Source organism: Rhinolophus ferrumequinum, chromosome 3 (assembly GCF_004115265.2).
Source record: "Rhinolophus ferrumequinum isolate MPI-CBG mRhiFer1 chromosome 3, mRhiFer1_v1.p, whole genome shotgun sequence".
Lineage (NCBI taxonomy): Eukaryota > Metazoa > Chordata > Mammalia > Chiroptera > Rhinolophidae > Rhinolophus > Rhinolophus ferrumequinum.
The window spans coordinates 98,777,059-98,789,796 of record NC_046286.1 but is presented as its reverse complement, the minus strand read 5'-3'; the positions used below and the strand labels follow the sequence as shown (position 1 = coordinate 98,789,796).

The window sequence follows — 12,738 nt, the reverse complement described above, 5'->3', positions numbered from 1 at the left end:
GCACACCTTTGGTTCTTGCCCTTATCTGCGTCCAGCCCCACGCCTCTTCACTTGAAATTCTGCTAGTCAGGACTCGCTGACTAGAGCTGATTTGCACGGAGCCTTCCTACTCCTACCCCCACCCCAATCTAGTCTCTGTGAGGTGTCCCTCTAACATCAAAACTTTCCCCACCTAACCTGTTCTTACTATCTTGTGTTCACATGTTCTTAGTCACTGCGTTGTCAATTTGTCAAGGTCCAGGCCCTAGTCAGAGGGACCCGTCAACTCTCCACAAACATCTGTCTGATGCCCCAGCTCTCGTCATGACGACACAAATCTACAGTCACAAAGCCATGGCATACAGAACTCTGAGCAATATGGTGAAAGTAAATGAGCTGAATTTTGATTTCTTCATGCTAATGATGCTACAAAGTAATTTCTTTAGCAGAAAAATCACCATAGGATACCCAAAACAAAATCCAAATTAAGATCAATTTCTCATCAATGTCATAGCACCTAAGAACAATCTCCAAGTACAGTGACCTTCCACATAAAATAGTGAAACACCGACTGAACAGATTTCCTTGAAACTGACACTGGAAATGTGTAATACACTCATCACGAAATTTTCAGTTTGAATACATTAACTACTCTTCAGAGTTAGATGCTGCACTTTGAGGGGTATAGTCTTTCTGTATAGAACTGCAGAACTATAACGCAGCCATTCATTTTAATTTCCACTTACTTAAACACAGGAGCTATGATAATTTACCAGGGAAAATTATGGATCATATGTTATATTTGCTCTTTGTATCTTGTGCACCAAATGGTACTCAGTAAGAATTTGTTCATGATAGAATTACATATTGTCCCTGATACTTTTTTATAAATCTCAGTATAAAAACGTAAAAAAAAAATTGTTCTTCTCTATATATTTGAGGCATGCCTTTGTCATTCTCAAATTTGACATTCCCTGTTCTGGGTATTTGAGAGCAGCCCCAGTAAATTATGATCCTGCTAAAGCACCAAATCTGAATCACACATGTAGTGAAGTGAAGCAGATACAGAAGCAAGTTACTTAACTAATGAGAGACTACAAGTCCACCACCCAGAATCCCAAAAAAGCCCAGTTTCAAATTTGTGAAACTTTGTCCCTTTGCAAAAAGTACTTTCCCTAAAAGCCAGCCTATTTTTCTGCCAAGCATCAAAGTGGAAAGGTCTAAGTGTAAGAAAGGAATGATTCTTGGCCAGAGAACACAATTTACTAATTAATATTAAGGATGGAATAGTAAATGGGGCAGCTCCTTGTTCCAATGATATCAGTGCAGCGTAGGCTCTATTGGTAAACCAAAGCCAAGTCATGGAACTGTTTACAAGAGTCCCAATCAGCACAAAACTACATTTTGTGAGGGAAATTACAGTGGGATTCACGAAGTCTGTGTATTTGCACAGGTCTCAGTTTATATTCACTGAACATGTCTGGGAGCTAGTATAGTTTAATAAGCTGTTCAGTGGCGCATAGCTAATGAGGCACTATTTTTTTTTTAATTCAAAGCAGCAGAGAATTTTGCAGCTGGGAGGGATTGGGGGTCACCTGATTGATGGAGGCAGGGACTTGTCCTCAATCACACCCTGAAGTGGGGCAGAGCCAGGTAGAGAATAAGAACCCACGTCCCCCTCACTACACCACTGGGGAGGCAGGTGGGGAAAGAAGACGGGCCAGTACAGAGGCCACAGGATTTACAGCAATGACCTCAGCAACAACCCTGCCCAGCAGGCAATACTCCAGGTAAGGAAACTGAGCCCCTAACCCATCTCAGAGAAAATGGGTGCTGAAGTCTATAAATGAATCAAGATCTGACCAATCCCAACCCCAGGTCTCTCCATTACATCAAGATGCCTTGTAATATATTCGTATTCTCTGCTAACTCCTCATAATACTAACAGAATAAACTAATATACAACAAATATACCAGTTCCCTTAGAAATATGTCTGCTTTTTCGGAAAGATACTTGCTCAGCAGTACAGTAGCAATGTTTTACATTTCTATTTCCAAGGTCATTTATAATTCATTGCGTAAAGTGAATTTATTATAAAAAAATACAAACTAGAAGCAGAAAATTTAAAGGATACTAAAAAGGGTTTATAGCTTTATATACACATATGGTCACTGAATCTTAAATTTTGCTTCTTGAAATTTCAGAAATTAGATATCAAATTCTAGACAAAGTTTATAATTACCAATCATTTCAAAATAAGGCTATAAAGTATGGTCAGGGCTTGAATTTCTAAGATGCTCATCACAGAAAGGAACAGGAGATACTAAGAATCTGGAACAGCCTCCACTAATCATCAATGCCTCGCTTTCTGAAAGGTTTATTTCAGGACCCAGAAGCAGTAGCTGAATTTACTCTTCAACCAGCATACATTATCTAAACAGTTACCAAAAATACTCCAGCAATCTAAGTATCTTCCTAAATCTGAGCAGACTGTTTTTAACTTTTTTTCCAAGAGCCCATGAAATGTAGCAAACTGAGAAGAGGAAAAAGGACCACACTATATAAATTCCAAAGTGATTGTATTTCCCTTCTTTTAGTTATTATTCTCTGTAGCGGATCTATATTTTGCTCTGGCACAAAGCCAGTAATTGATTGGCAGAAATGGAAAAAGAGTCACTATCTCATATCAGCTATATCACAACAATCTACAATTATTTATTTTGCCAAAATCCACTCCCCCACCCAAAACAAAGCAGGCCAACAGACAGCTGACCCACATGGTTGCTATATGTATTTGCACTTTTGTTTAAACGAGCCAGTCCTAAGTCAACGATGCCCAAATCCCATGCCCAGGTACAGTGGGAGCCGGCGTTGGCAGTGTCCCTCTGCCTGAACTGCACACAAGAGCAGCAGCAATCCCCAAATCCTGGCTGGCATCTGTGTCTGGCACAAGGCTGATTAAGAAAATGGGTGCTCAATAAATATTTGCCACTGGTCGTTTGGAGTAGATATTTATCTAACATACACCTCACAGCACACACAAATGCTAACTGTTTACACCTTAAATAACTGTTGCTGCCCAGCAGACGTTCTTGAATCACAGTCCATCTTCTCTGTGCCCTCTGTGGAACCCAGCATTAAAGTATGTAAATGATCATGTAAAGATGCAACTATACAGATCAGCATCAGTAGCAGCTAAAACACAATTCCAAGAGTTTACACACGAAAAAAGCCTGTTCAAGAAAGATGAAGATACTAGGAAGTATCCCTTTGCAGCTGCCTCTAAAACATAATCAAAAGGCCAATCATCTTCATTTAGGAATTTTCCCACATACTAAGAATTTTTGCAGTTTTGCTGAGGACTACAAATTAAAGACATGAGGGGGGAAAGCACAAAATTTGGCTCTCAGAACACTATGAAAAGGAACTCAGCATCACGTGGATTGGTTGTTTGCTCTGGTTTGGGGTGGTGGGATGATGCCCCAGAACTTAAAATGCAAACAGAAAAAAATTATTATCATTGTAAATGATTTTCATTGTAGTAAGAAGATAAAACCAATAATTTTAAAAAGAGGCTAAAATGCAAAAGATGAGAGAAATAAGAGAAAAATGATCATGAGAACAGTTCATTTCCATTCCTTATTGTCTAACAAAGTCCCAGGTTTCTCTCAACAAAGTACCCCAAACCTTTAAGCAGAAAGGCTTCAAAAAGTTACTTTTAAACTTTTAATGACAGAACTGACAATGAAACAACTAACCTACACAACACACATTTCCAAATAGACAGAAGCTGGGTGGATTACTCCAATGTTAGAATTGGGAGGAAGTAATAGACTAAAAACAAATAAACAAAAACCACCATAATCTTGGAGGAGGAATTTACTAATAAACTCTGAAGTGGCAAGAGTAATGATTATAAAAATAAGATTATTTTGCTTACAACACACATTAATACCTAACAATTTTTAAGTCTGACATGAAGAAAAAGAAGAAAAAATAAATATTTTTACTTCAGTTTGGGAAGATGAAAAAGTTCTAGAAATAGACGGAGTGATGGCTGCACAACAATGTGAATGTACTTAATGCCACTGAACTGTACACCAAAAAATGGCTAAAATGGTAAATTTTATGTTATATATATTTACCACAATAAAAAAATACATACATAGTTTCTTTACAAATATAGTCTAGGATTTTCTTCTGGATTTCATCAAATATGGCTTCCCCTTCCAGAGACACCTAATAAGGAATGACTTCTTGTGTGGTTCTCAAGTTTCATCTTTCATCAAGGCCCAAACGAGACACTGAGAAGTAGCTCCTATGGAGGATGGTTAACAGAGGCCAAATCTAGTTCAATTCTAAAAGACCATCTTGCTATGACATCCAGATTCTGCTGCCATCTACCTAAGAATATCTATTGCTAAACCAGATATGCTTAAGATTTTAGGGCTTTAGTCTTTTTCCTAGCAATAAATTAATTTCATCATTAGTTCATCTGTCAAACTCAGCAGGCTTGTAGTATTTGTAGCATTGATCCATTCAGAAGTGAGTTTGAAAACTGCCTACTGGAACCTATTCAAATAAGTAAATCTAAGGAAATAGGTTTCTTAGAATTACTCCAAGTTAGACTTTGAAAATGTTTACTGAAAACTTACTGGGGAAACACATATTTTCTCTTTGATAAATTCACTCAGTCACTCAATTAACGTGAATTTTAAGTTAAATTATAGTATACGTATATCAACAATAAGTTGACACATATATCAACTTGTTGTTGATATATGTATACTATAAGTAAAACTATAGTATACATATATCAACAATTTCATTCATTTTGATGTTAGCATAAGGCAAAATAAGTGGACATTTAACGACACCTAAATTGTTTTCTATGAAATTTCTAAGAGAAAAAGTCACTAAAGTATACCAAGTTTTTAGATCAAAATTAATTCATTCAATCACCCAATTAAGCCAAAAGGGGCCACTTAGTCTTTTATAAATAAATAGCCTCCAAACTGGAAAAAGCAATATTGTATAACAGATCTACATTTATGATATATAAACATATCCTTGCTGGATGATTAGTTTTGCCTGGTACTTCTCCCCCACACCACAGGGAACCAGCACTTGGGATTACTCAGCCTCACGCATGCATATACAAGCAAGTGTGGCTCTATTTTACATATCCAGAGAATCTGCACAAATCTCCTGATTAAAAAAAAAAACACCTCTGAAAAGGCATGAGCCTGAAAACTACCCCATTCCAAAAAAGACTGTGACATGGATGTGGGCCCTTAAGTATAAACAGCATTGTAAAATGTCATAAAAATTTTGTAACATGCATTTTCAAAATCTAAATACCGCAAAAAAAAAAATAATGGCATGAGTTTTATTAATACTCATTTTGGGCCTCCACAAATCAGTTGCTTTAAGTAACACACAACAATTCTTTCAAACATAAAATATACGCCTCGAATTTACAAATCTACACACAGTTCAAAATGAAAGTGACACAAGTTGAATATTAGTTCCTTTTCCACAAATACGGAAGGATCAAAGCACACAGATCCATTAACTGATCAGTGTCAGTCTAGTGTGGTGAGAAAAGCCTCTATCATTTAGGACAGTGGGCAAAAAGCTAATATAGTTTCCTATGCCAAAATTTACATCTCCAAATCAGTCTTCCAGTAAGGAGCAAAATTTCACAAACTCCAACAAATTTTAATCAAACCACTCTCTTCCAAGGAGAGGACAGGGTTAAATAAATGAAATGATAATCTTTTCGGTTTGCCTGTCATATTGGTATTTATCCTAGGGAAATAAGTATGTTCCTATTACATCAGAAGTCACATTTTTAAATACACCCTGCCCTAAACTACGAAGTAATAAAGCCCATTAGTAAGAAATAGATCTGAAAACTCAACCCCATTCTATTACACCTATCTTTTAAAATATGTGTCTGTGTCTAATAAAATTACCAAGTGAGTTTATATTAGGTTTTCCCCTACATTTCTTACATTTTTAAAAGCAGTTCTCAAACCAGAATTAATGCTATTTTTATATGAAAGTGAAGACATTATTCTCTCAATTCTAATGAAGGAACACAATATTTAGAGTGTAGGTACACACTTCTGATACTATGACACTGGGAAAAATGGAACAAGTATAAAAAAAGCTTTGCCAAAAATTCATTCCTAAATATAGATCAAAACCAAAGAAAAGAGAGATTAAGGTTCCTCATTATAGACCCAAGGTAAGAATATGTTTTTCCCTGGAATATACTTATTGATTCCGTGTTAATATAAATGTAAATTTAAGTGATAGCTGTCTTAGAGAGCAGTTGCCATTAAAAAAAAAACTGTCAAAAGTACACAGAAATCAGGATCTTCAATGAAAACGGTTTTAAACCATGCATAATTTCATGCCAGATAACCTAGGAAAACAGAAAATTGTAGACATTTATGTTATATTTTTGTTGTTGTTTAAATGATAGGCCTTTTCTATGAACCACAGTTGCCAATCCCACATCTTCTGACGACAGAGCAGCCAGCCAGCCATACCTCGGCAAATATATAAATTTAGGCCACAAAAATTTCTTTATGAGATTTAAAATATCAGATAGGATAAGATTTCATTGGGAGGGGAAGTAGGAAGTCCATGTTATACTATAATGTATCTTATACAAATTTTAAGGTAATCAGGAATCAGTCTTTAACTTCCTGCTTTGTAAGCCAGCTAATCACTTTTCTTTTAATGGTAAATAAGGTTCATTTTTTATTATTGTATTATAGTCTCTAAAACTAAAGTTAAAATAGCATTAATGGAATTCAGCATAAATGTGGACATTATATAAAATCTTAGTTATATGAGTAGACTTCCGTATTCCTTTTGAAATCATTATATCTGAACACTTTATCTCAAAAAAATGCAAAACTGTATCATAAAATGGCTTATTTCACTTTTCAAAAAGACCCTCCCCTTACAATACATGCATATATTTTGTTCCTAATTACAAAAACATTGGCCACCCAATATAAACCATTTCCTAATATCAAAAATGAAACTAAATGTGTTAAAAGCCACAAAAAAATTTCATCATTTAACAACGTGATTTAATAGGTTTTATGACCTATAGTTATGAAGTAATTTAATATTTTGTACAAATGAGTGTTTCTTAGTACAATTACCATAACAAATACTAAATAATACTAACGTTCCAAAAAAAGAAGAAATATAAAGAATACACATTCCACATGTTACACGGTAAGGTACCTAAAAGAAATCTGTGAATCTAGGTCATATGCCTATCATTTTTCTTCCCCCGCAAAAATAAAAAAGCTATTCCCAAGGGTCACACTGAGGACATAATGGATTCACTCATTCCAAGAAAACAAAATACTTAAAATGATTGGTACCATTAAGAAATAATACTCCAAAGTAACATGGACCTACATCTGCGTCTGTCATCCTTTCATTTCTAGTTTACAAAGATGTGAATTCTAAACTGTCCCTTTAAAAGCAAGCTGACAAAGCAAATCGTTTTAAAATTAATTACATGGATTTATTTACATAAGGTTTCTGTATGTTTTTACTTGTGAGAATCAAAAATAAAAATTGAAATCGCAAGTTTTCTATCAATAATAGGAAAATATATATTATCATTAAAAGTAAAACTCCACTAACTAAAGATTTGAAAGCAGTGGACACAAACGTCCTCAGCCTGGGAGTCACATGATTATCTGTTAAATTCAGTCCTTCACTGACTCAGACAAGTCTTTCCTCTAAGATATGATTATTATTAAAATACACCTTCCTAAATAAATGAGCTGAGTAGAAAAATACATTACAAACAATGTTATTCCTTTCAAACAGATTAAAAATATAAAACCTTTCACAGCATGAAAATGTCTATGAAAAACAAATTATTTGGAAGAAACACACCCAACATAACTTAAATGTAATATAGTTTCCCTAATTCATTGTGTAAACAGTTCAAATAAGGCTCACATTAGCTAATCTAACAAAATAATCAAGGGAAAAAAAGGTTCTTGGGGCATTTCTGTATTCTCCAAATCAGAAGCAAATATAAAATGACTTTTAGTATTTCACAAGACTATCCATTTTTTCCTTTTAACTAATTGTTCTCTGCAAACATTATATAGTTTTCTCTTCATGTTTTTTAAATATAATGTCAATTCTAACTAAAACATCTCATCCATAAACAAAATGGTCAGAATTGTTAAAAACAAATGACTAGAAATACAGCTTTAATCTTGTTATAAAGCTAATTAAATTTCACTGAAAGGTATTGTTGTATATCAGAATCTTGAAATTTTTAATAGTATAACTTTTAAATTTATAATAAACTATGTCTGATGACATAATGCAAATTTTTTTATAGTTTAATCTATAAAGCCTATTTTTATAAAGCTTAACAAACCCCCAATTTGGTAAAAATCCTTTAATTATCTTCTAACTGCCATCTCCTCACTCTACAGTCAAGGGCTGTGACACATGCAATGTCCATGTTAGGATTACCAAAGATCTGAATTTTGTCAATGCCGAATACTGGACACCAGTGTAACGTTTTCATGTATTTAATTCTCTTACTAATAAATACGATTCACAATAATTTAAGCTTTAAATAACATTCAACCTTACATCTGCTTGTAATAGAGCTCAGTTATTATTTGTGGCAAGAATTTTGTGACTGTACTGCTCAGCACTATTTACATCAGCAGTGCTAAATGCCCAATGGTGAGAGGGGAGCCAATCAGATGGCAGATTAGATGTCAACTCAGAGGCAGCTGTCTGGAGACTATTACAGCCAGTTTACCTCCACAATTCAAATTCCAAACCTTGCAAAGGAGATCAAGTCAGTCTTTAGGCTCAGCCTACGAGCAAGAAGCGGCAAGAGTGCAGGACACTTCCTAATAACGCTGCGGGACTTGGGTGACAGCAAATTAAAGAAAATCCTTATAAATCCTATCCAAAATGATCAATTTTCACTGACCTGCTATTTTCCTGGACTTGCTGAATAAAATGTATGCCAAATCCATGATCAAAATAAGTTCAATGTAACCGGACTGTGTTCCTTTAACATAGCCTATCTGTTGAAGGTGACTCCTTCCAAGCAGCCCGTAAGCCAAATAATGGATTTCCTGGCTCTTCTTAGGAATGAATCGATATATTTTAGAATATTTCACCTCACATCGTTGTACATTTGGGTATTATTTTTGCTAGTAAATATTCCAACTCAAAGCCCGCATCGAATTATCTCTGAATGGCTGGGCATAACTCCGAAAACCACACTCGGTTACCACAAAGCTAACCTATTTTTCCTGCCTTCACCTTGGAAGCCGAAAGAGAACGTGGTGTGGCTGGAGGTAGGACAAAGTTCCTCGTTCTTTTCCCAGTTAATGCTTATTGTTGGCGCTAACCGAGAAGACGAGGTTAATATTCTTGCCCAGACCACAGTGGCCGGAGCGCCGGTCTGGTTACAAAAGCCGCCGGACCGTCCCCAGCGCCCACACGGCTGGCTGGCGGCGCAGTCCCCGACTCCGGCACGCGCGGCTCGGGCCTGGGGTGGGGTGGCGAGGCGGGGTGCTCGGCCGCCGGCAGTGCCAGCGCCCGGCCCGGCCCTCGGCCAGACCCCCTCGCCAGGCCCCCGGGCCGCGCACTCGAACACCGTGCGCTCCCCAGACTCTAAGGGAGGCGTCCACCACTTAAAATGGCTTTGGGCGCCTCACCCCCACCTCCCCCGACAGAAGACGCAGAAAAAGTACGCGGAAAGAAAGAAACTAGGGCTCGCGGCGCGCGCCGAGGCCGCGGCGGAAGCAGGCCCGGCCGGCGCGGGGGTTACCTGGGATCTGCCCATGGTGGGGCCAGGGGTGCCGGGACTCATCGCCGGGTGGCTCCTTTGTTGCGCGGCCGCCCAGGCCGGGCTGGCGGCGGCGTACTGGGCACCCATGTCCTTGCCCAAGCCCATGCCCGCGGCCGCCTGCTGGCCGCCCGCCGCCGCCCCCGCCGCCGCCGCCTGGGACTGGGGCTGCGACGGCGGCGGCGGCGGCGCGCTGGGGCTGCTGTAGTCGGGGTAGCTGCCGCCGTAGCTCCTCATCATGGGGCTGGGCGAGGTGAGCAGCTGGTTGAGGGTCGGGGTGGCCCCCGACGGGTGCTGGTTCTGCCCGGCGAAGCGCTGGAAGCCCCCCGCCGCCGCGCCGGCGGCCGCCTTGCTGAGGCTCGCGGCCCCGCCGCCCCCGGGGCCCATCATCATGCCGCCGCCCTGCTGCCGGGGGGAGCTCAGCACCCCGTACCCCGAGGACGAGCCCCCATAGCCGCCGCCGCCGCCGCCGCCGCCTCCTGCTGCTGCTGCTGCTGCCGCCGCCGCGGCCGCCGCCGCCACAGCTCCCGCTCCCGCTCCCGCTCCTCCTCCTCCTCCTCCTCCTCCTCCTCCTCCGCTGCCTCCTCCTCCTCCGCCGCCGCCGCCGCCGCCGCCCGCGCCGGGCCGGCTGTAGCCCGGATAATGGTTGTACTGGCTGTTGGGGTACCCTTCATGGGAGTTCTGCAGGGGGTCCATGCTGTTGGGGGCTCCGGCGGCGGCTGAGGCGGAGTGCATCATCCCCATCCCGGGGCTTTGTTGTCCGCCATGTTGATCAAAGCAAGGCCCAGCGCGGCCGCCGGGGCCGCCGCTAGCAGGGGCAGCGCTGCCATAGTAATTATTAAACTCCGAGACGGCTGCGGGGCCGCCGCCGCCGCCCCCGGGCACGGCCACCGGCGGCTGCTGCGCGCCCAGGGTGCCCAGGCCCGGGTGCTCGTACCGGCCGCACGCCGGCTCCCCCATCTTGGGCGGTGCGTCGTCCTCGTCGCCCGGCTTGCTCAGCAGAGGCTGGCCAGGGGGGTCAGCCTGGCCGCCCGCGGCACTGTCCTTGGCGCCTCCATGTTGCGGCTGCTCCATGTCGGGACCGGGCTGAGCCGCGCCGCCGCCCGCGTTGCCGAGGCTGCTGTTGTTGGAAATGGGATGTTGCTGCTGCTGCTGCTGCTGTTGCTGCTGCTGCTGCTGTTGCTGCTGCTGCTGCTGGAACTGGTTTAGCTGCTGCTGTAATGCGTGGTGGTGGTGGTGGAGGTGGTGGGCATGGTGGTGCTGGTGGTGGGCATGGTGGTGCTGGTGGTGCTGCTGGTGGGGCGGTGCGGAGGGGGCTTCGCCAACGGTTTTCAGTTTGTGGTTGGGGAGCAGCCCCGTCTCCATGGCCGAGCTCGGGCCCGACGAGGAGGAAGAGGAGGACGCCGCGGAGGAGGAGGAGGACAGCGCGGCGGCGCTTCCACCCTCCTTGAGAGCCGCCTCGGATCCGCCGCTCTTGGCGCTGTTAGTGCTGGCGGCAGCGGCCGCCGCGCTCGAGTTATGGGCCATGTTCAGTTCGTGACGGGGGTGCAGGGGGTGGTGGTGCACACTGTTCAGGCTGCCGCCGTCGCCGCCGCCGCCGCCGCCGCCCCCCAGCGTGGGTCCCGGTGCCGCCGCCGCCGCGCCGCGCGCCCCCGTCTCCAGGTCCCGGACCCCGGGCGCCGGCCGCGGCCCGGGGGGCGCCCGCCGCTCGCCGCTGCCCGCCCGCGCCCGCGCCGCCGCTGCCGCTGTTGCCCGCGCGGCCATGATCGCCGCGGCGTGGCGAGGCCGGGCGGGGGGCGGGGGGAGACAATAAAACCCACTTTTTAGTCCGCGGCCCCTCCTGTGCGCATCCACACGCCCCGACGGGGATCGAGTGAGCCCCCTCCCCCTCCACAGGCCCCGCCGGAGCCGAACCGGGAGTCACGCCTTACGGTCTGGGCCTGTTCCCGCTGTGTGATTTCATGGTGAAAGTTTTGAGTTCAGGTTTAAATGAAACTTTTCTCTTTTCCTCTCTAACCCGGATATGGGTAAATACACGACTGGTTGAGCCTATTGGGCCCAGCATGGCATGAGAGGGAGCCGAGCGAGCCCGAGCAACTATTATCCACTTCTCTCTGATTACTCGTGTGCACTCGCAAAACGTGGACTGGACTCGGTGGGCCGCCGCCGCCCGCCGGGCCCTGCGCCCGCCGCCCGCCCGCCTGGGCGCAGCCTCCCGGGCACCCGGCGGGCCCGGGCCCTAGGGCTTGGGCCCGCTCCGCAGGCGCCCGGAGCGCGGCGGCGTGGGGCGGATGAAGGCTGCACTTTCCCCCTCGTGCCTCCGTCTCCTTGCCAACCGGGCGTTCGCGTGTTTGTTTTCACGTCTAAAAGGAACGATACAAAGGTGGAAAACGAGTCTGACGAGCAGACAAAAGAGGGAGAAGGGCTGGGGAACAAAGTTGTCTGTTGGCCTCAAAGGTTACGTACGAGGAGCCGACGGAGAAAGAAAATATTTGGGCAATCGGTGCAAAAGGACTGTCTCTCCCAGGAGTTACGTAATTTTTCAGTGTTAGCCTCTGTGCCTTGATTTCGGGCCATCAGCATAATTCCCACTTCTTCAAACTGCAAAATTAGGAGAGTTTAAGTGATCCTTAGCCGAATCGGAGGAGCACTGTGCTCTGTACACAGCAAGTACTCAATAAATGCTTATGATTGACTGCACCTGCCCCAAAGATAATGTTGATATAACTATATTTTAAGCGTCCTTATATATGTATGTAGGCTTATCAGTGAAAACTCAAAGTATTCCCAAAGGAGCGTCTTTCTTACAATGCACTTGTCCTCTCTAAAAGGAAAGTATGAAGAGTTGTGTGTTATGCTCCAAACAACTTACACATGG

The 12,738-nt window shown here is 43.6% G+C and overlaps 1 protein-coding gene across 2 annotated transcripts in view; it reads right to left on the bottom strand.

Moving 5' to 3' along the window:
• The window catches only part of ARID1B (AT-rich interaction domain 1B), a 398,528-nt gene extending 387,081 nt beyond the window's left edge, over positions 1–11,447 (bottom strand). For both annotated transcript variants that reach the window (XM_033096399.1, XM_033096409.1), the window contains exon 1: positions 9,843–11,447. In XM_033096399.1, coding sequence (XP_032952290.1) covers positions 9,843–11,387 — 1,545 coding nt within the window. In that variant the 5' untranslated portion in view covers positions 11,388–11,447. The remainder of the gene's footprint in view (positions 1–9,842) is intronic.
• Between the last annotated feature and the right edge of the window lie 1,291 nt (positions 11,448–12,738).